General features: G+C 40.5%; 2 protein-coding genes across 2 annotated transcripts in view; one reads left to right on the forward strand and one right to left on the reverse strand.

Moving 5' to 3' along the window:
• Window positions 1–144: 144 nt before the first annotated feature.
• On the reverse strand, window positions 145–4916 carry scamp5b (secretory carrier membrane protein 5b). The gene is made up of 7 exons (XM_028402339.1): window positions 4784–4916; window positions 4329–4382; window positions 4122–4241; window positions 2815–2971; window positions 1474–1575; window positions 603–720; window positions 145–324 (listed from the first exon to the last, which is right to left on the reverse strand). Exons 2-7 carry the CDS (start codon window positions 4333–4335, stop codon window positions 145–147), a joined length of 684 nt encoding a protein of 227 aa, XP_028258140.1. The 5' UTR covers window positions 4336–4382; window positions 4784–4916.
• A 6862-nt stretch (window positions 4917–11778) lies between these two features.
• Window positions 11779–23750, forward strand: part of igdcc4 (immunoglobulin superfamily, DCC subclass, member 4) — a 37548-nt gene continuing 25576 nt past the window's right edge. Inside the window, exon 1 of the mRNA XM_028402338.1 lies at window positions 11779–12095. Coding sequence (XP_028258139.1) covers window positions 12029–12095 — 67 coding nt within the window. The 5' untranslated portion in view covers window positions 11779–12028. The remainder of the gene's footprint in view (window positions 12096–23750) is intronic.

Consider the following 23750-nt stretch of genomic DNA (forward strand, 5'->3'; position numbering starts at 1 on the left):
ACCAGTCCTCCCAAGATGTTTCTATTTTTTTGAGTATTGTAAAAAAAAAAAATAAGAGTTGCTTAATAACCAGCTCCATCATGGGTGTTGAGACTTTGGCATCCCTGTCATGTCACCTCTTTGACACCTCTTGTCTTGATGTTGCTACATCTGGTTTTCATTGTACTGTGGACTGGGGTACTGATTCTGCATGGCCCCAGCTGCTGCCCCCATGGCAGCCTGCTGAGCTGCTGCCTGGACATGAGGGTTCTTCCAGGCTCCTGTGGCCCACTCCTCCTGAGCTTTGGACATGCTGGCCTCACTGCCACGGTAGAAATTATGGATCTGAAAGAAAGGTGTGATCACAAGTTGTTACCAACAAGCTATTATTGATGGAAGATAAACAGTTTTAATTGATTCGATTGATGCACACAGGGATGATTATGACAACGCTGCTTTGTTGATGTGAGCAAAAATGAATCAAACTCAAAGGCTGCGCTGAGGCTTATAAGCAACAAAAAATTAATTCAAATAGTCAAAAGGAATCATTTTTATAAATTGGAAAACAATAACTCTACACTGTCTACTTTACTCCCATATAGAACTGCAGTTAGATGACTTACCCTGGTGAGAGCAATGAAGGAGAGTGAGGCCACAGCTGTGAACATGACAGTAGGGACCAGCATAATCAGTGCAATCAAAATATTATAGCTGAAGAAGGAGATAGTCGCCAACCAACCGCTGAAACAGAGAGAAATTACCCTTAACAAAGGATAATAAAGACAATTCCAGTCACACATATCGGTCACTGAATTATTGTCCCTGTGATATCACAACCCCTAAACATCTGGATGTTAAATGCCAATAATTAAATTCACTGATGGGTTTAAATGTCTTACAGCTCATGTATGAGAATATCCACTCGCACATGCTGACATTTATAAACGTTATAGAGGCTTATAGAGGTCATAATATTAATTTCTGATCATAAGCCTGAGTCAGGTGACATTTTAAGGATCACTTTAACAGCCTCTCAAAATCTCATAACAGGTCGATCATAAAAGTTATAGGAGCGCAATATCTGATGGTCCATCACTGTCATGTTAATGAAAGCAGTGAGCAAGGTCTTTAAAAAATACTTTTGAGCTCAAGTGAGGGAAAACTTGAGCCTGACAACTTAAAAGTAGATTATGCAGTCTTATTAAAACAGCTTCTGATAGTTATTGTCAGCTTTTAATGTAAAATTTAATAATGACTATCATACATTACTTATATTGTCTAACAATAGTCTCTGGCTTTCTGTGATGCAACATACTTCTTGGATCAATCTCCTCATGCATTAGTGTCAGTCGTAGCACTTTATATTAAAGCTGTATTACCCTGAATTCACTGAGATAAAAAAAATAATTACATTTCAAATTCTAATCATTAAAGGAAAATTTTGAATGAACGACCAAAAAGTCTGATGTTAAGACAGCATTTCAACCCTCTTACCATACTCCCCACCCTGGGATGCCAATGCTTTGGATGATGCTGATGCCGACTTGAGCCATGAACACAAAGAAGAACATCATGAAGTTGAAAGAGCTGTCACTCCTGAGAAAAATACAGAAAGATAAATTAAACATCTATACCCGCATCAAGTTTATCCTCCGTGGAGGTGTTATATGAGCATATGAGCTTTGCATCAGTGCATCATCTACAGTTCCTGACAACAAACTGGCTTCCCCTGGCTGGCTCTGTAACCTGGTCAGGGAGCAGGAGGCATGCATAAGCCTGGAGGATAAAGAAATAAATTAAGTGGAAATTTCTTTTGGCAGCTCAGTCAGTGACTATGTGTTACTGCAGGGTGATGTGTCACCTCATGAGACAAGATCTCCATGTTAGCAGAGGATATAAAAATTGCACTGCTCTTCAGTGAAAAGGATAGAGAAGATGTTCTGGTGCCCTTCTGTCTCTAGAGGGATAGGTTATCCCTGCTGCCACTCAATGCTCTCACTCAATGCTTTGAGCAAAATCAGGAACTAGGCCTAGTCCACTCTCATTTATGAACAATATAATCATTGGATAAAGGTTAATACAACATGTCCTATATGTCTAATACAACACATTGTAGCAATATGAAACACTAATAAATCAATTTGGAAATGTGTGTTTCCCACTCAAACGAACTAAAGCGCCTCAGCTGACACAGTCCTGCTGATTCTCATGGTTAGGACATCCTTTCTGTGCTTCAGTCAGGCTGACACCTGTCATATTTCTGTTTTTAGAAAACTGCTGGGTGTCCAGATGTGAGAGAACAAAACTGTAGACGCACAACAGAGTTTCTACTTCTCAGGCATTGGAGAAAAAAACCTTTCATCTTAGAATGACTGCGCGTTTTCCAGTTTTTGAACATAAATAATTAAAAGGGACAAAAGTACTATAATATAATATGTAATATTGAAATTGGTCCAATATTATCAACAAACAGGAAACACACAAGGGGCGATTTGTGAATTTGTAAAAGTTGTGACTCTGATAAAACAATTTGCCTGGCACAGTGTATAGTAATCCATCCAACTTTCACATGTCCCTGTCTCCCAGGAGTAGTTTGTTAAAAACTGGCAAAGTGTGCAATTTGCAGTTTGCAAATGTACAAACGGGAAACACTGTGTTTTTCTCTATCTATAACAGAGAGCTAGATTTTCTATACTACATGATCACCAATGTTGGTGTATATTTGACTTTGCTGTATATGTATATATACAAATACTTCAACTTCATCATGAGTTTTCTTTACAGCATTGTTAAACACCCCGTCCTATACACCTCAGTACTTTATATCTGACTTACTTAAAGGCTTTGTAGATGGGCCTGAACCAACAGACATAGGAACAGGGAGTGAACATGAGCAGCCAGATGATGGCCAGTCCAAAGTTTGTCACTCCACCTCCACCGAACATCCATGCGAAGCAGCCAACGAGATTCACAGCAAGTGTAGCACTATTCACTGTAAAGACAAAGATTCATGATGAGTCTGTACTAAAAATAGACAATTAGAACACACACTTGATGAGAAAAGAGTGAAAAGATGGTTTGTGCTCCCAGAATGGCCATGCTGCAGGCGTGTTTACCTAAAGACAGTCCATTCCAAGTATTTGTTTATGAAAAATGTAAAGAAAACTGTGAAGCCACACACAGATGAAGAATTACAGCTATTAACAGTCTTTTCATGCACAGCAGACCAACATCAGGGAAAACTAAAAACCCACTTGAATACCAAAAAGCACTATGCATGCTGCAGCTGCACACCGGCGCATACCAAAAGCAAAAAGAGAATTTACAGACCAAAGAAGAAGAAAAAAAGAGTAAAGTAAATCCATGCAGATCGATGCTTTCAGTACCTGTTTGTGTGAATTAAAAAGATGACACCTAGAGACAGAAAGGAAGTTAGCTGTGATTTAGATAAGGTAGGTTCATGTTAGCCGTCTCTGTTTTGGATTAGCTCAGGGCTTCTTCTTGCTCTCCTCTCTGCCCTCTGTCCTCTTGGAGGAATTCACCAACAGACAGGGAGCTTCCAGAGCAGAGAATATCACAAACAACATTGTGGCGTCTGTTTATAGTGCAATAAACTTTGATGAAACTGCTTCTGGCAAAGATTGTTTAACACAGTTTTAATAGTAACTGCACTGCTCAAACCAAGGCCATCTGGTCAGCGCTGTGACTCATTAGCAAATAAACCAGTCAGGATATCACAGCCACAGCCAATAAAAATCCTTTTGGACCCTCATAAACTGCCGTCTTCCTGTTATAGTTCTGATCATGAGCTGATCCCAGAGGAGAAGACACTTTATGGGACCAGCAGGAAAATGATTCTCTACCGCATGGTCAGGCAGCCTCGACATTTTAACTCTGAAATCTGGAAAACATTGACAAAGATAACATTAAACCAGAGGCCTTGTAACTTTTGCTGTCTCCACCTCAGGCTGCTGCAATACGGATGTTTTACTTTTAAATTTCTAATATAACAACACAATAAGTCAGACATCAGTCAGAGAGACTAAAACCAGTGCTTTTACTTTTGATTTTGTTACATTGCTGTACCTGTGTTTCAATCTGCTTTGAAGTGACTATTATGCAGTTGTGTTCCAGACACTCACATATCCACAGGTGGTACATTTTCTTGCACATGCTGCGGTGCTGTTCAGGTATCTCTTCGAAGTCCTGGTAGAAACATGGCTTCAGAGGAATGAATCCAGGCAGTGGGGGGAAATTGGGCTCTGCAGGAAACAGTTTAGTACTTGTTAGTTATGTCAGACTGCATAGACTGTGCATTGATTAACATTAGGCCTACTGTAACTACAGACCGGCCATGTGGATGCAGTGTAGAGTTTGTCCTTTCTTCCCTCCGTGTCTTCAGCCTGTCAGACAGGGAGAAGCGTCAGATTATAGTACAGCTTGCAGCGCATGTGATCATGTACAGTTGTTTTGACATGCAGATCGTTGGTGAAGGAGTGGATTACTGCTCCACTATCTCGACAGACCGTACTTCACACTAACAGAAGGTGTTTTAAGCTCAGCGTCGAGGTCGAGACGATCTGCTGCGGGGATCCCTCCAACCACGTCTCAGTGCAGCTGATAACATTTGTCATAGAACCCATCACAACATACTAACACACACGTCCGCGACGATCACGCCCAAACTTCACTTCATAAAATGTGGAGATGTGGAAGGACACATTCGCAACGCATGTGAGCATACAGGTTTTCCAGCCGTCGCAGCCAGGAATTATAGATTCCACAGGAAACCTAATCTGCTTACCTCCTCCAGAGAGCAGCCGTTCCTCCCTAAAGGATCCTTAACAGGACACTTGAGCGCTGATTTCAGCTGAGTGTGACCGGCAGGAGGACCGTATCTACCAGAAAACTGTGGAGCTAATATAATACTTTCTTCTTCTCTGTATACACGACACACGATACAGCGATAAATCCCAGATTTCCTGACCCTCGACCAATCACTGTGCTTACATCTGCTGTCACTTTGATTCAGACCAATAGGCGGATTACTCTAATCCTTGACGTTGTAATGTTGACCCAATCACCGCGGAGTCCTCTGTCCATGGTGCTGAACGTGAAGATTAAAAAACATAAATACAAAATGAAAGTGTGGCGTTAAATAGATCTTACCTGTCTCTGCGTGGCAGCTTTTTTTCAGTGTGATAACTCCACTGCAGACAGACCTGACTCGTCTCCTGTGTTGCTTTGCAGTCAGTGATGTGTTCAGAAAGTCAGCAGGATTAGAAAGGGAATGAAAGAAGTCACTTCCTTCATATTCAAATTACGCTGCACCACATCCCACGTGGTACAGTGCCATCAGTTACGTCACCACCAAACCTGAGGATGAGACTTGAATTACTGTAGATGCTGGCCTACATATGACTCCAGTTCTCCAGCTGGGGCTGCTCTTACACTGCAGCAAGTCTCTCCGGTGGAACGCTGTTGCTTTGGTTTATTATTGGTAATATTTACAGAGCACATTATTGCTATGAAAACATCGGGTAGTAACAGATTTGGATTAGGATTTTTTTAAACGCTTCTGCCCCCATCAACTCTTTATAATACACCTTAAAATTGTAATTTGATTAATCTAACTTTGATCATAAATAATTTTGTCTTATTTCACTACTGCTATAAATTAATAAGCTTCTTTTTATTTTGTCTCTTGACAAATGTAGAAATAATTACTTAATAAGTAAATATAAAGTAAACATGTGTGTAACTGTACTTGATTACATTTTGTCACTACCTCAGCGTTCAGTATATCATTTATGTAAATACCCAGTGCTTTTCAATCTGCAGTGGTGCCCTGACATTATTTCAGAAGTAGATCTGTAACAGCCTTGAGAATCAGGGGAAAAAGTGTGGAGCAGATGAGGAGCAGGCAGCTGCTGAAACAGCTACAGGAAAAGGTCAAGAACAAACAGGCAGAAAACCACAATGGTATAAAGGCAAACTGGCAATAGGAGGGTTAATACACATGAACAGGTTTTATCAGTGGGTAAGGAGGTCAGGTGATGCCGGTGGAGGGGAAGGCCTGGTTATGGGTGTAATGGGATTTGTTCCTGGGACAAATGACCATTTTTTTGCATCTTCTTCTATAATGACACCTACAAGCATGGCTGGATCATAATGTTTTTGGATGTAATTCCAGTTTGTCCAATAATCAAATAGTATTTTGGCTTTAACATAACTATCTTGCATAGAAATGTCAAATACAATGAAGGCTGACATTTTATATCTACGTGGATGAAGGTCATCTTCACTCCAACAACAGAATTATGCAAAAGCACTTTCATTTATTTCCTTCAACATCTTTGCTGCATGTTTCATACAAGTACATAGCCATTCAGGAATGATGTCTGCACGGCAGTAAAAGAATTGTAGAGTCAGAGTCTCAGAAGAAGGTTGATTAAGGAGAATATATGACCCTATGAAAGAACATGCATGCTGCCACCATTCATTCTGAAGGTGTCTAGATTTATATACGATTTCCATATGGAGTGCATCTCGGTTGACATGTGAGGAATGCTTGAAATACCCAGCTATCCTCAGCTTTAGTTCTGCAGTTCTCACCATGGTCTTGTTAAAATAGCAGAAAATATGATAATTCCTTTTCATTACAGGCTAATCCAAATACTCACTGAAGGGGCACAGTTCCACAATTCAATGGTATTATTATAAAAAGCTTGGCTCCATAGAAATTCTCTATAACATGGATTAAAATATGTTTAAACTGACTTGACTTCATGCATCTCACTGTCAACCTTGAAACAAAAACTATCAGTAAATAACCAGATCATCGAAATTACATTTTCTTCAACTGTCAGTGTATGTCACATCAAATCTGCAGAGGATGGAAAGCTCATAAGCTGACCCTTCTCACTCCACTTATCTCACACTGTCACTTCTCACCTTTCATATTTTCCTTTCCTCTTGCCATTAATATTTATCTAAAGTACTTTCAGTCTAGACAAGTTCCTGACAGGTTGTTTCTAAGGCCATCATACCATAGGCCTTGCACAGAAATCTAAACAATAGAATGCTGGAAGTCATATCTCTTTCTCACATTATGCTTCTCTCATCTTTGCACCAAGCAAAGCCACCTTCCTTCGACAATCTTCAACAGACATTCTGATTCTGAATCTAATGTGAGTCTAATGAAGTAATGTGAAAGAATTCTGCTTCTTTCAGGGAGTAATGGTCCAACTCTGCATTAACAGAGCCCACCTACTTCCCCCCACTTCACCTCAGCAGCAATGCTTCACTCTGCCTTTCCAATATGGCATTTATGCAATAAAATGAGTCTTCTTTGCTGTGTGCTCTGTCATCAACCTGGATGGGATGTCACAGAAAGCAGGATATTAAGCATGCAGTGAGACAGTGATAGAGTGGGCTAAGATAAAATGAAGAATGCAAGATCAGTGCAAATTCCTTATGTGCCTTTTCCCTGATCTCACTTCAAAGATATGATAATATGGAAACATAAATCAAATAAAAAGCATCATTTGTTAATAACTTACAGATTTAAATTCATCATTTGAAAATAAAACCCTGTTAAATGCTGTGTTTTCCATTTGTGTTAAAATCTCGGAAAAAAATAAATTGTGTTGGTTTAAATAATCAAACTGGCATAGCACACACTCATTCGGTGCATGGATACATTTATTTGTGTCCATCAATTTGTGTGTAAATGTTCCTTAAATGAGGTAAAAATAAGCGTCTGTTGTTGGACACACAATATCTCTGCTTGATGCTCTCCATTGCAACTCAGCGCCAATGCACCCTGGTGTCATTGTCCTCCAGAAGAAAAACCATTTGCCCAGTCACCCTCTAAGCCCATGCGCCACCGTTGTCTTAGTTTCTATGGAGACGCTGTCCTCCACACCAAGCATGTGGAGGGCAACCCTCCAGTGGAAGGCGGTGGAATAACCTTGTGGTAAAGCAATCATACACCAACCTTCATTTGCATGTCCAAACATGAACCATGGACCGTAGCATACAGTGTTTGTTCACTAAACATTTCACAGTAGTTGATTAAACCCAGCTTGAAATAAGAACCATATAATTATTAGAAAGGTTTAGTTGGAACCTTAAACTGTTTTAATGAAGGCAAGCTATGGAAAACTTATAAGAAAGTTACAGTAAAATGTCATTTATCTTTCTTTTCTTTCACACTTCTGCCCAGCATTGCTCCTATTGTACTGTTGACATAAATGATATGCATGCATGAGTCTGATCCTTACAGCGCTAGTTACTCCAAAAGGGGGCATTGTTTCATCTGTCTGTCAGTGACTCTGGTGTTTCCTTACCTATTCAGGAGACGCTCTGCTGTCAGATGGAGTTGGATGTCTCTGACCTTGAAGAAGATGACAAACAGCCACCTCTGAGGCTACTGTACTCAGCATTTAAATACAGAGACCTCACAGACTGCAGCCCCTGTGGCCTGCAACAAGGTTATGAACAATGTGGGGAGAAAGCAAGGTGATACCAGCTATAATGTCATATTTCTAACCTCAGTATAACTATCAGCAATTTGATCTTAGTTCCAGAACTGCAATTTGTACAATACATCTTACATGTGCCTTTAATAAACTGATGCTTAATTAATTTAATGGCCCAAAGAAGAAATATATAAGAAGCAGAATGGCAGCTTGTGTCATTAACATATTTTACAGGGGCAGTAACTGAATCAGAATCATAAACACTTTATTAATCCCAGGAGAATATTGCAGTGACTGACTGCCTCACAATTTCATTGATTGTTAGATTGATAATCTAATGCTATAACTCAAACATTAGGACCCACTGTTGTTGGGGTGGCAGTAATGAAAGTGGATGTTATGTAATTTTCTAACTATTAAGCTTGGTCAAAAGAGCACACAATAATAAGCAAATGTCAAATAAAGGCCAAGACCAAAGGATTTGAGTAAAATGCCAACTTTTCATGGCACATGCATCATGCTGGCTTGTGAACACGTTGTAATCCTTTGCCCCACATAGTGGTTAATGAACCTCATAGTAAACCATCAATATACATTTTATTAAATGCGATAGTATTTTTTTTATACCGTACTAATGTCATGTTCACTATGGCGTAAATATTATAATGTCTTAGCAATAATTTACATGTCTCAGTAAGCACTAAACATTTGTTCTTCATGAATGCTGGTAATTCATTCATACTCATAAGTAGGTCATTATCATTAGGCAGCACACATAAATAAGCCTTTAGAAATGAGCCCAAGACAAACCACAAAGCAAGCTTATGACATGTAAACTATTATTATTATTATAAAAGTTTGGTTCCACTTGAGGTCTCCAACCTGCTTTACTGCTGTTTAACTGATAAAATAAATGCTCCTAAAATAATTTGAGCTTTAGTCAGCTAAAAGAATCAAAGCACATTTGTGTGAAATATGACGAGTCTTTATAATTACTACTGTTCAATTTTATGTTAATGTTTATTTTGAAATGCATCATTCATTATTTAAACAACAACAAAAAATGGGAAAACAAAAGTAGCTGCTCTGAAAACAAATGTATTTAATGTATTCCTATGATAAAAGACCACTGCTTTTCTAAGAATGTGAGCACAACTGTGACAAACATGGACATTTTTGTCAGTGTAAGTAGTTACTCAGCTCTTCACACACCAGTCACAATGATGTTTGTAGTAGAAAAAAAAATCTAATTTGTCTTCAAGGAAAAACATCATAAGCCAACCTGCTGCTTACTGCCAAGAGAAACTACTAAAACCGCTTGCTGTTTGACTCAAGCCAAACAACTTTACTATCCTAATTGGTCTCTGCGGGCAGAGCATCAGATGTGTAAATATTTTTCTCCGCAATTTGCCCATTCTGTTATTGGGACTTTTTTCATAGTAAAAAGAGAGTTGTGCATGTTAGGACAATGTTTGTGTAATCATTTTTGTGTTGCTTAAACATAAGAGACAATGTTCAATCACAAAGGCACCAGTCTCATAAAATACATCAATGCAGTGCTTGGGCAGTGACATTTTGAAACTGTGGCTTTAAACTGCTGTTGGATCATGTTGACTTGGTTTGTAGTTTTAAAAGAATCAGGTTACACACAATTGAAAACATAGCTGGGAACAGGTCATCCCCTCTATCGGATCAGTGTTTGTGGTTCTGTTGTGTCATTTCTGTTTATCTGAACTGAAGATGTTGTGCAAAAACATTATGCTGGTTCACTACTTTTATTCGTTAAGACCTCTAATGAACCAAATAGACTGTGTGACAGATGGAGGCACACAGCTAAAACTCCAAATTTGAGAGCAGCTGATAGTTTGTGTTCATTATTTTTTCAACAGCTGGGAAGGAAAAATGAGAAGCAGGCAAATTACAGCTTGACCACAATCACAGAGGACACAGCAGTGCTATTAGTTTCCCAATGCAATCACATAATCTGATGGCCCAGACATTTGCTTTAATCAGACACCTGGGAAATGCATCCATCCTATTTCATTTCATCAGCTCAAATCAATCTCCCATCAGTATTAAATGAATACACCGAGTTAAGAAATGTGGCTGGACAAGATATTATTACCTAAGGGAACTCTTCCATTACAGCCTTTTATAACTTGTCTTTTTTCTCATTGTTGTGTGGCAGTAAATAAAACAGCCTTCCCTGTATGCTGTGGGTCCATTGACAAAACAAAAACCTGTCTTTGAAAGCATGTGTATTATGGTAAAAGACGACTCCATAATATCTGCAATAGGCTTTAGATGTTGCATCAAAAGGTAGATATGGCACTCTGCAGCTTCAGAGAACAATGGATTTGTCATTAGAGTGTAACAAGTAGCCACTCTGATGTGTCTGTGAACTGCTGTGTGTAGCAGGTTAAAGCCTCTTGCTTTTGTTTTTGCTCCCTCTGTATGCTGATGAATGTGAGGATGCTGCTGGTATCGGTGATGCTGTGAGCGCTGCACGAGGCGAGTCTTTGTCTGCTTTGGGAAGGCTGGGCTCCAGCTGGCTCCTGCTATGTGTTTGCATGCAGAAGTCAGTGGGTCCCTCAGCACTCAGAGCACGAGGCAAGCTGGTTGATTGATTGGGATGCCCCCCCCCCCCTCAATCCCTCCTCCTCTTGCCTGTTCCTGCAAGGGGAGCACATGTGCCTCCCCTGCACTCCATTTTTTTACTTACCATCTATGCAGCCATTAACAAAGGTGCATGCACAAACTGGAGGGAATTTAAAAATAAGAGTAAATACCATGAATGAATACTTCCACATTATGGTTAAACATATATTTTTGCACAGGGTATGAACTCAAAAACCACCACTGTCTCCAACACTGGGTTCATTCAGGGTAACACATTAGCAGTCCTTACAGATAACCACTTAACCAGACCATTCTGCTCACTTCGTTGTGCTCAAGCAGAGACTGAAGCATTACCCCAACGAATTCATCATTCCAGACAGACAGAGAGGGGCGACTGGGGTAAAATAGCATTATAGCATTTCATGTTATTTTTTTTAAATAAATTTCCCTATCGCCAGTGCTTTCTGCAGCGCATCCGCTGTGGACGGATCTTTCAGATGAGTGGAAAAGCATGGAGTTAAACAAAAAGGAGGAGAAGGGGTGTGTTAGAATCACGGACTGCTTTTCAGGACTCCAGCGACGGCCAGCCAGCCAGCCAGTGTCTGGTGAACGAGCGTGTGCACGAAAGTGCGCTCGAGCATGTGTGCGTCCATGTGTGTGTGTGTGTGTGTGTGTGAGTGTGAACCAGTAGCTAACACACACTTAACATTCGTTCGCAACATGGCGTTGAAGCGCCGAGAGACACGACGGCTCTCCCCCGACTAATGCAACCGTATTGTTAGGAAATCCAGGAGACTGTTAACCAAAGAGACCGAAACATCCACAGAGACTCCTTTACGCACCGGCGGAGACAATAGCGGATTCCAACATATGCATGTCGCTGTAACGGTATAGCTGATTGTATAGACGCACGCTGCTACCGCACTGGTGGAAATCAAAGGCTGTACATGGCGGTGGAGAGCACAATTTGGCTGTTCTGTCTTCTTTCGCTGTTTTGTGGTCAATCCAAGCAAGGTAAACGCTTTAATAATCTGCATGTGTTTTGTTGTGTGTGTGTGTGAGAGACAGAGAGGCAGCGGACCACTCTTACAACACTGAAGTGCAGTTACTCACAACACAAGTGGATAACAGACAGGAGAAAGTGGCTGGCTGGATTTGCACCTTGCACGATCCGTGCATGGGCTCCTCCGTATACCGCGTTCACCTCATGTGGCCTTTCCCGTGCTTAAGATGTAAGGGTGTATTGTTACTTCAGGGTGTCTCTCTCAGGACGCACTGGAAGGCTCTGGCATTAACCAAGTTTCGGCTCATTGCCCGTGGAGCAGCCCTGAATGTTGCCACAGGGCGACCAGAGGGCTTTGGACCAGGGACTGGCACTCAGGATGAAGACATGCGGGCTTGGCGTTAAATGCGAGCCGCTTGTGAAATGCGTTAAACAGCCCCTAATACATAAACTAACTTTTTCTCTTTTAGTTCAACGACGCGCGCACAGAGCTGGTTTAAAAAAAAGTGCGAGTTTTTTAAGTACCTCGTTATAATGTCATCAAAGGTATTTATCAAGGCACAATCACTGTGAAGTTGGACTGGTTAAAGGTGAGAGTGGTACAGCGGCGGATTAACTGCGAAAGTGGAGGAGGGCTGATTGGAGAGAAAAGTCTGCCCACACAGGAGCCGCTGAGAGACTGACCGGTCAGAGGATTTACATGACAAAAGACCTGAGCAGGGTGTCAGTGCAGGTTACAGAGAGGGCCAGAAGACACAAGACAAAACCTTCAGAGTGAGAGGTCTGATGTTCTGCATGCCTGTGTGACAGCACTGAGAGTGACCACATGAGAGCAGGCTACAGGATGCAAGTCAAGTATAATAGCCTTTCACCCATTGTGCAAAACCCACCATTCAGACAGTTTGTCATAACAGTGAAGGTACAAATGTGTCGGAAAGGCAGGTAGTAGTATTATTCTTTATCTAAAAAGTGCACAATGTATAAAGTTTGGAGCAGGACTTACTGTGTCTGAGTCCAGTGAGTCCAGCCTCACCTGAAAGACTGCATTAGAGCCATTTTAATAATCAGTTGTTTCAGTCATTTTTCAGTGATTGAAATATTTCATTTAGAATGACTTAACTGGGTGGCTGATTAGCCAGTTACTAATCAAGCCATTGTTTTCTGCTGGAAACGTACTGCTCAATAATAGAAAACATTTCCTCCATCTCTTTGAGCCTCATTCCATTTCTGAAAGTGAGCTTTTCTGCTGCTGCAACTTCAGTGTGTCACCATCTGCAGTGATTGCTACCAAAAGGGAAGAGAAATGAAGCAATAACGTGTGCGAGGAATGGTGTGGAAGAGGAAAGTCCACCAGGATGGAATTGATAGATCAGCGACCTGTACAGGCAGACACAATCTCCCCCCGAGATACTGTAATTTTGACTCAAAAGTTCCAGTAGTCATTATTCAATAATGCATAGAGATGCCTTAAGATGGCATCACCCAGTAGACGCCTCCTGATGCAGTTAGGGTTAGGATGCAGAGTTTACCATGAGATTACCATCCCAGTGCCACACTGGGGGCGATCACATCCAGATGATGAAATCTCTGGCAAGTAGAAAATGATATGTTGATGTGAGGAGTACACTGACGTGTTAATACTGTGAGAATGATTTCAGCTTTGGCAGTTTGTAGTTTTATTTTAAAAGCTTTTGAATTGATAAAATACACCATTTGTAAAAAAGCAATAAATAAATCACTCTAACAAAAGTGTTGCAACTTCAGAGCAGAGGCCACATTAGCATTCATAAGCACCGCTGACAGCAACATGGTAGTTAATGAGCAAGTGAATAGATCCATAGTTATCACTAATTATTACCAAATAAATACTTTGTACTGTCATTAAGGCCAGTCAACAACAGGCTTGTCTCTGTGTGCGTGTGCATTTTGTTTGAGTTACAAAGTGGAGCATGCATGATTGTTGTAGGTATTGTGGGAACTGAGGCTGGTTGTGAGTGGGGGCGGGGGTGATGTGGGGGGAATATGAGGGCAAGGGCTGTTACTACAAAGAGCTTGTTTTGTCCATTCTAAGGCTCGAATGAAAATATGTCAGCTTCACTTAACACATCGCAAGCAAATAAAACGAAAAAGCCTGAGTGTCTGTGATCATTCATACAGTGCTGCAGAGACACCGGGCATAATGGACATAATGAAAACTAATCTGCAGTTCTGTAAGACTGTATGAGACATTGAATCCCATCACTGTGATGCCTTTGGGCTTTTTATATGCACATGAAAAATATAAACAGCGCAGCAACAGTGGCGCTCCACTGACTCAGAATGGCACAAGTTTATTTTCCCTTTAGAAACCCTTATTAACTCTTATTACGTGTCTGCTCAAAGTCATCTAGCATGTCTAATAATGCTCAATCCAGCATGAAGCTCGCACACTTGAATAGATGTGGTGCAACAGCAGGTTCCTGCAGTTCCACAGGAGGAGCTGGGTGTAATGTTTCTTAAGTAGAAAGGTACTTTTTATTAATTTCTTTCCTTGTATCCAGTGTCATTTATTCTCCAAACTGCTGATCCTACATGTCTGTGGGAGAACAGCAGTGTTTTTTAGCAGGAAAGAAGCCAGCAGACACAAACAACACAGACAAATCTGCACCACTGCCTGTATGCAACTCTGAAGAATTACTTTCACAGGTTAAGCTCCTTCAGCCAGACATGAGTTAAGAGCAGTTTGTGTCGAAATTAGTGGTGGGTCAATAAAACAGAAAAATCAGTGTTTTATTTTGAGCTATGAAGTTTTGTGCAAACCCTACAATAATATCGCTACTTGGGTTTGACCAAAATGTTACTGTAGTAGCAACTCTTAAAGTTATGTGTGAAACTTCAGTGAACAGTTATTTATTTCTGCATTTAGGAGCCACATTGCTGTCTCACCAGTCTCTTTTTGCTTTGGTTTTGGCCAGCTCCTGAGGGAAACTTCTGGCTCTTTATCAGCTAAACATTGTGCTGAATTCACCAGCTAGTTTGTCCACTGTTTGGTGAGAAAGGACTGTAAAGCTTGCTAGAAACAGCTGCCCGCTGCAGTCCAAAGTGATGCTGTGAGAGCAGTGGAAGCGAACTGAAATAATCCAGCTGTTGACAGAAAAGCTACAGCTGGATGACACGCTGAAACCTGTCACAATGATTGGTAGACTGAAGTAGCTGCACATTCAGAGGACCGCTCACTTTTTGATATAGTTACATTGTGTCACCAGCTCATTTGATACATTGTCATAAAAATGAAAGTTATAGCCACTTTGAAGATAACATTTAGTGGTTATTATTTGTGAAGTTATATTAAAAAATAGGAGGGTCTATGTCATTTATGACTAAAGAGAAATACAAACCCTGAGGCTAGAACCACTCATCTAAAGTTTATAGTGAGAAGCTGCTGAGTGTTCGCGTGCCTGCCTGCTCCTCATCTGAGCCTCTGCCAGAACTGACACTAATTAATGGTCTCTCGTATTATGTTTATCACAGCTTCCTCAATCCTGTAGTAACTTAATAAAGACAGGCTGAGCTAAATTGATGCTTCGTAAACTCTACAAATAAGAGAGGGAAATGTGTGGAACCATGTTAGATCTATCTATCTATCTATCTATCTATCTATCTATCTATCTATCTATCTATCTATCTATCTATCTATCTATCTATCTATCTATCTATCTACAGCTCAGTAAAACTTCATTTTCAAAGTTAAAGTTGCTGAGTGTTAGGAATGTGTTTTTGAGTCAACCATTTGTGCCACAGCGCTACTGTAGTGCAAAGTCTATTCTCTAACTTAAATATCATGCAATGTAAAGTTACACAAAGAGAAATCTAAATTCCACCACAAAACGCGCATATCACAAATTTAAGCACAGTGAAGTCATGGCTGGCAGAGGGAGCTGTACTTTCTGTGATAAAGTCGAACAGCATTTTGTATGGCACCGTACTAACTTGAAAAATGTTTTCCAATGTTCTGCTGCTGTACTTACTGCTGCATCATGTTGCCTTCAAGCCAGGACCAACAAAACAGTTCCAACTTTTTTATAAATAATTGATTTTTGGACAATTGTAACACAAACCTTTGAGATAGCAAACAGTACCTCGGTTAGCAGCTTAAACAAAAGCTGTTTTCAAAAGTAGTGTCTGGTGTAGGTAGCATTTACATCAAAAACAAAGTGGACTGGCATTTTTTTAATTGTAATATTCTCTCGCCAGGTCAGAATCATAAAACCAGGCGCAGGTTTCTTTCTCTCTTTTTACTTCTACATCAGGCTATTACAGCAGGCTAACACCTGGCTTATCTGCTGGTGTCAAAAGTGGGACTCAGGCTTAGTTGGAGTCACTCATTTCTGTGCAAAGCCTGCAGAAATTTCTGCTATTTCCTCAGGGACCCTCTTTGTGATGGAGGAAAATCTTGTCTTCCCCTTGTGGTTTCCTACGACTTGTCATCCGTATGTCCTCCTGAACTTTATTTTGTTATGTTGTGAGTGTGCTTATTGTATCTACACCACAGGGACAGCTGCTCAACCTTCCATATAGAGGCAGCTACAGAATATTAAACACTGGTTCTGTACACAGATGTGCAGAACTACACTGTTTGGTCTGTTGCTGCTCTTATTCATGCTGAACAGAGTGTTAATGAGGTTCTACAGTCTGAGAGGTCTCTAAGACTAAGTGTCAGAATAAAATAGATTGTACCTATATGTAACTGGTAAGTCTGGTCTTCTTATTACAACATCTTAATAGCTTCATATAATTGCATTTTTAATTTAACTGGTAATGATGTAAATAGTAGTTTCAATGACTTATGTTCTAGTTTTGATTGAACTTTGGACTGTTTCACACTCCTCTGGTGTTTCTGTGAACAGATGCACACAGATCTCTTGAAACCTTAAAATCTGAGCATGTTGGACAGCAGCGCCTGTTGAGACTAGCTAATTAGACATTAGCAGTAAATTAAGTGTATGTGTGTGTGTGTGTGTGTGTGTGTTTGCTGAGGTACATCCAGTGCACCCGGTTTGCCGGCTTGCTTGTGTGTAAGCGTGGGTGTGTCAGCTGCGATTTGTGAGTGCATCTTGATCTCCTCCCCAGAGAGCTCATGCTAAATTAGGATGCATATTATTTAAAGATGCCCTGGGCTGAGTTTCAGCTGGGTATATTTGTGTAGTGAATATGTTGATTTTTATGGTGCCCTGTGTGTTCCTATTCATGCTGCCAGGGTAGCAATCTTAAGATGTGTTTCTTGAAAGAAGAGGAAGCCTTGAGTTAGATTTTTGTCTGCTATGAATTCAAATGATTTGCTCTCTTGAGTTCAAAGTGTTGTGTGGAATGTATATTGTGCCTGTTTTTCTAAGGTGTAAATAGTGTAGCTTCATAAAATATCTGAAAATAAACTATTGAGCATTAAGTCTAAGTAAGCATGTAAAATCTTTAAAGAACAGTTTATTGAACCAATTAAAATCTTGTTTTTCAGACCTGCGGTCTACAAACAAGCCTTCAGTGTCAATAAAAATGTTTTTCATTTTCTGACATAGTCTGTCTGCTATATACTACCCCACAATCGGAGGCAGACCCTTTCCCCTGCAGGTAGAAAATGCAGAAATGTTGCATGGTGGTCTCTTTCTTTTGATGCCAACAAGTAATATATAGCTTTAAGGGCCAAAAGTAAAGTTCTCCTGCTTTTTCACTTCTACTGCACCTCGATCGCATTCAGAGATAAAACATGTTCGTAGTTGGTCATGGGGTAATGCTGCTATCTGTTCTGACTCCAGGAACGAAGAGACTTTGCCACTGCAATGATGCAACTCAGATGGATTGTTATTTCAACCTGTTGGCTTGCTAGGTCACTGAGATTTGACACATAGTGTAACTTATGTCTGTGATGGGGTTTAAGCTGCTGCTACATGTAGCTTTAACCAGCACTAACCTCCGTCCAAGGCCAAATTGTAGTCACACAGCCAGTAATGCTGTAAGAAGGCTTTTCTGCAGCCAGTGTACCTTATAATTGTGTGTGTGGCTTGGGTGCACTCACTTAGTCAACCAACCTGCACTCACATTCCTTCCATTCCTCCCTGCTGTCTGCTTGGTCACATGAGAGCAGAGGAGTTTCACCAAAAGTGGCAGTGTAGGTAGAAAGATGTGGATTATCTGGAGAGTTGCATTGATAACTACATGCTGCAGTGAAAAAGGCAAGACCTGAAACTCATATTAGAGCTCCTCTTTAGATCCCAGATCAGTGATACCACATTCCAACATCACACAATAGAGAGAACACTGTTATGACTCTCTTCAACAACCATCGGTGCATTCACAGTGTGACACAGAGTGTGCACACCATTTTAGTTCTCATCGTTCACAGCACATCTTTCATATCTGTGATGGAAATTATCATTATACTGAGAACCCCTGTGTGAGCATAATATGTGAAGCTCAATGAGTTCAGCCTGCCCTTTCTCAGTGCATGTACCAGGTAGTGTCACATAACAGTCTCATTCATCATCCTGACATTGTGTGAGATGCTCAGCCCTGATCCTTGCCACGCACTAGCATTATAATGTACATGTGACTCACTTTAAAAAACAGTATCCAGGAAAAGAGCTGTTCTTCCTGAGTGTACATCTTTAAACACCAGTTGTTGTACTATCCAGTACCTAATGAGTTTCAGTCTAATGCCCTGAATCACTGGCTCTTTATGTGTGAGTTCAGTTTGCTGCCATGTTAATAAACACATTCTGATTTGAATCCCATCTTACTCTCCTGTTAGTTTTATTACTAGCTTTGTTGACTCATGCAAGTGGGTCTGGCACTTGACATGGCCATGTGGAGGCCCCATGCTGCTGGGAGGCCCCTCATGCAGGAAAGCTCTTCTGTGATTGGAGGAGGCCAGTCTGGAATGAATGAGCACTGTACATAGAGCAGGAGGCATGAGGGACGGCACCGATACGCCCCTTCTCTCGTTCTCTCTCTCTTGTTCTCTGCTCGACTCCCGTGTTTGTCTCACCATAACTGTTGTTGCTGTTGTTGTTTTTTTCACTGTACACTTTAGGCACCATTTGTTGCTGCGCTAACTGTGAGAAAAGGGTCACTGTATAAACTTAAAATGTCATATTTGTCAGCAGTGCTTTTACAAAGTGCAAAGTTGAAGTGCAGAAATGTGGGTTGTTTTAAGTCTAAAAATCATCAAGCTGACAGAAAACAGTCTGATATTCAAATTTCAAGTCATTTTTCATACAAACTAAAGCAAGTAAGTGTAATTGTCATCAAGTGAATGTGCATTAATGCTCACTAAACTTCATCTGTGTGTCTCTATAGACGCTGATCTCCTGTCAAAAAAAACAGCAGAAAATATCAGCATGGACTTTGGGAAATTGGTTTGGGCAGTTTTCTGCTATATTAAAGAGCAAACAACTAATCGATCAAGCACAAACGGAGTAACAAAAAGTTTAATCAATACTTTAAATAACTTCTGGCTTCTTGAAATATCAATAGTTTGATTTTGGGAGGTAATTAAATAGTGATTATTTCCCAAAGCACATTATTGGCATTTCAGCAACATAATTTATGTGTAAACTTCCCTAAAATCTTTGACTGATCGTGTTCAAATTTCAGTGAAAAGTATCTGTGGCCATGACTTGGTGTGAGAAGAACCGGGGTGTATTGTCATGGGAGGAAACACAGCTGGAATGGTTTACACTTAACACGGCAGCTGTTCACATTGCTGAGTGATTCGTAGACTTTCTCTGGATCGGTAAAATGTGGAGCGATGTGTATAGCAGTGCTTAGCTAGTACTTGCTTTTAAATTTGCCTGCCAGGCAATGTTAGGAGTGAATATACTGTATAGCATATGTCAGATGCCTGACAGCAAATCATGTTTACATTGATAGAACCTTATGCCCGAAGCAATATTTGAGATGAAGCTATGCAGGATGAAAACCTAAATATTTAGACAGTGGTAAGGTGCATCTGTCGGTGAGATGCTCTTTTTCTTGTTATTACATTACCACTTGCACACTGTAACCTGAGATCTTTTTTTCCCCCGCCGGCTTTATTATTCGCTGCTTCTCCACTCAAGTGATCATAACAGTGGCTTCAAAATATTGATTTATTCACATGCTGGATAGTTTGTGGCCACAAATACATGCAAGTGCTGGTCCTATTTCATTGCGCTCCTGATGTAAGGCAGTGTGTTTTTAATGAGTCTGTGCCTTCCCTATTGTCTATATTATATATTTCAGTGCTTATAGTAATATCCATAGAAATGCCACTGCTAATACCATTCAGGATCAAACGATAGCTAATCTGCTGCTATGTCATTTAGCAGATGTACAAGGCAATCTGGTTATCACTGCTTACAGTGGTCCCTTTTTAAAAAAGTGTCTTTAATCACATTTTTCTGCTCTTTCTCTGTTGGATATCATAAATGCAGCACTTCTCTTATCTGCACTGGTTTAAGCCTCTTTCCTTCTGAGGGTCATTTTCTTTGTTCCTTATTTTATTTCAGTCTCCACCTTTTTTAATATTTTTTATATTTTTTAGCCAGGCTGTGAATAATGTTTGTTGTACTTAAGCTAACCCCATGTTTTTTAGTGAGGGGCAGTGGTGTCTGTTGGTCCAGTCTGAAAGCCATGAAAGTATTCCCAAGAGGAATAAGCCCTCAGACAATATCCTAATAGGTTATGAATATGAGTAGGTTTTATGAATTATTGATTTTGATTAAATATTGATGTGTCTGGGCAACAGAAATTCTGGAAATATTCCACACACACAAAAAAAATAAAATCCTAATGTAGTTTTTAGAGTCCTTTTAACATTGTCTTTGTTGGTAAAAGGCCTGGGATATTGTGTATCTGCACTGTGGAAACCTGAGCTGTGGCCTCAGGGTCATCGGTTGTCCAGTCTCTGTTGACAGTGAACTGGGCCCAGTGAAATATTCGCTGTGTTGGCTCACTCTTCTCCTCCTTCTGCTCCTCCTCTTTCTCCTTCTGTTCTCCCAAACGTTGTGTGAATAGGTGATCCATTAACAGAAATGGACTAGTGGAAAGTGTTGATGGTATCAAGAGCACTGCACTACTAACATCTCCATTTCCCCTGCCTTTTATCTCCATTTTCTCTCTGAATGACAGTCTGTGTTTTTGTCTGTGTGTTTTTGTCTGCCTCTCTTGTCTGTACAGTAGATCATGAACATCACTGCAAATCAGCCTATCCATGCCTGTATTTTTACACCTGTGGTATACAGTATAGGTTGTTTAATGCCTACTGGTATACAGTAGGCATTAAACATTTGACTTAGGGTTCCTACCACTATTGTATTTTTACATTATAGAGATTACTATAATTGTACAATTAGAATGCTATTAGAAATCTAGACGGAGTCAAGAATGTCAAGGGGCGGTGTATTGTACAGGTGATATCTTTTTTCTCTGTTTGATTGTCTCCTGGTGTGTCTAACTCTGATTCATCCTCTCTTTATTCTGTAAACTGCTGTCCTCTCTCTACTTAGAGTAAGCTATGAACCTCTTGGCTCAGTGCCATCACAATCCATTCACTACAGCTCAGCGAGACCACATAGCCCCGCTACTGTATCCCAGAGTGCACCCTGTTTTTTCCAGCAGCTCCCACTTGTACAGTAAAATGGCAAAATGGCCACTTCACAGATCCCCCTCCTCTTCACCGCGTCGTGTCCTCACGAGACACAGACAGTTACTGTGTGGCTGTGCATGCATCTGTTTGTGTGTTAGTACAATTTAGTGTGTGAATATGGGTTTGTGTGTGGGTGCATGTGCTACGCTTTGCCTCAAATCTAGGGCATGTTAAGGTTTCTGGCGCAAATATGTGTGTGTGTGTGTGAATATCAAGTGTTTTATTCCCAAATGAAATATCCACTACTTGAAATATGTGATATGCTTACCGTGCCTACTTTTTTGAAGGATAGTAGGTCATGCTGAACGTTGGCTCTGAAAATTTTTCTAGGTTGAGCACCTTTGGTGTGTTTTACTTCATCTTATCACATAATTACTTTTTACACAAAAAGGAAAGGACTGTTTCGCTGTTTCTTTTTTACCTGTACTTCAGTTGTGTGAGGGGGTAATGGGTTCCATATCCAAGGCAAAATCATCTCCACCTCTCACCAAGTGAAACCCTTGGCAGTCAGCTGGGAAATGGCTGCTAACGTTTTAATGACTTAATGAGACCTAATTAGTTGAAATGGGAGTGGGGAAGTGAAGAACCACAGAAGTAATCTGTCTCTGTGTGTGTTGACACGCATATACAGTTTTGTTCTTGGTTTAGTGTTCTTTACATGTGCTGCCTCTGTGTGTGTAGTCAGTTTTGTGTACGTTGGGCACATGCATGTGCATGCGTGTTCTTCTTGTCTCCATGGTAGATGTGGGTATGTGTGTGCCTGTGTCAGAGTGTTGTGCAGCAGCCTTTCTCAGCATTACCCAGCCTCTTCATCAGGAAGTGACGGTGGGGGGTCAGGCCTCATTTAATCAAGGAAAAACATTCCATCTCCCATTAACTTAATTAATCCAACAGCAGAGAAAGACAAGCTGAAAGAAACCTGGCTGTGTGTGTGTGTGTGTGGTATGTGAATCTATGGGGAATAGTGGGTTTAAGCAACAAGATCTGTCAAATAGAAGTATATTTAGGCTGTTTGGCTTTCAAAGGTACACATGAAATGATGTAACAACTTCATAACATCAATTATCATGGATTAATAGTATTTTAATCATGAGAGACTTGGATTAAATATAAATTAAATCCCTTTATTTTGGCAAAGAAGGGGAAATTGAATATCCCTGTGCTCAGCCTTTGGTCATGTGATCCCATGATGTAGTTTATATATTATGGTGATGAGCTGTTAAGGGCTTCTGACTCTCAGAAAATTAAGATTATAGCTGGACATAAGCTGTATGCATGTATGTTATTATCACAGTGACCTCTCAATTGTAAACACACAATAACAAACAACAACAATAAGATGCATGCATGATTTTGCCTCTGAAGCAGCATTTTGTTAGTATGATAAAATGATAATACAGCCATTCATCATGTAATTAAGACAATTCTGAAAAAGGTGGTTGTTCAGTAGCGATGTGGACAAAAAGAAATCTGTAAAGCTTCAGATGTGTTTGGGGAGAGTGTGCAGCTCTGAGGAATGATCTGTTGCCTCAGGTCCAGAGTTTGGTCCTGAGGAATCTGACATCAGAGGAGGGTGGTGGGTAAAAGGAGTCTGCTGAGGAAGAAGGGTGCTGGTGATGGAGGGCATTACATGAAACCTGACAAAAGACAGACCATGTAGAGCCAGGCTGAACAATCTGCCCGGGGGACTCATGGGTAAACAATTAATCCCACATGTCTAATCTGGGCCATTTTTATCAGTGTATTTGTCATTTATTTTTTAATGACTGTAGATATTGTGATGATAGTCATCATTTATTGAGGTGGATGATTTGAAGCAAAGATAGTGCGTAGAGTCTGTCACTCTGCGAGGAGGTTAATCTGTCAGCTCAAAGCTTTCACTTTCACAGTAACAGCCTCTCAGGTTAAGATCTCTATACATAAATCAGCTGTCAGGGTTATCGACAGAGGAGTTCAGGCATTCTTGGCTTGTCCTTCTAACACTTATGTTATTACACACTACATGTAA

This window comes from Parambassis ranga, chromosome 3 (assembly GCF_900634625.1).
Source record: "Parambassis ranga chromosome 3, fParRan2.1, whole genome shotgun sequence".
Lineage (NCBI taxonomy): Eukaryota > Metazoa > Chordata > Actinopteri > Ambassidae > Parambassis > Parambassis ranga.

Coding starts and splice junctions, on each gene's coding strand:
- scamp5b (XM_028402339.1), bottom strand. Junction 1,576..2,814: donor CCCATCTACAAAGCCTTTAA/GTAAGTCAGATA, acceptor TATTTTTCTCAG/GAGTGACAGCTCTTTCAACT. Junction 721..1,473: donor ATCCCAGGGTGGGGAGTATG/GTAAGAGGGTTG, acceptor TCTCTGTTTCAG/CGGTTGGTTGGCGACTATCT.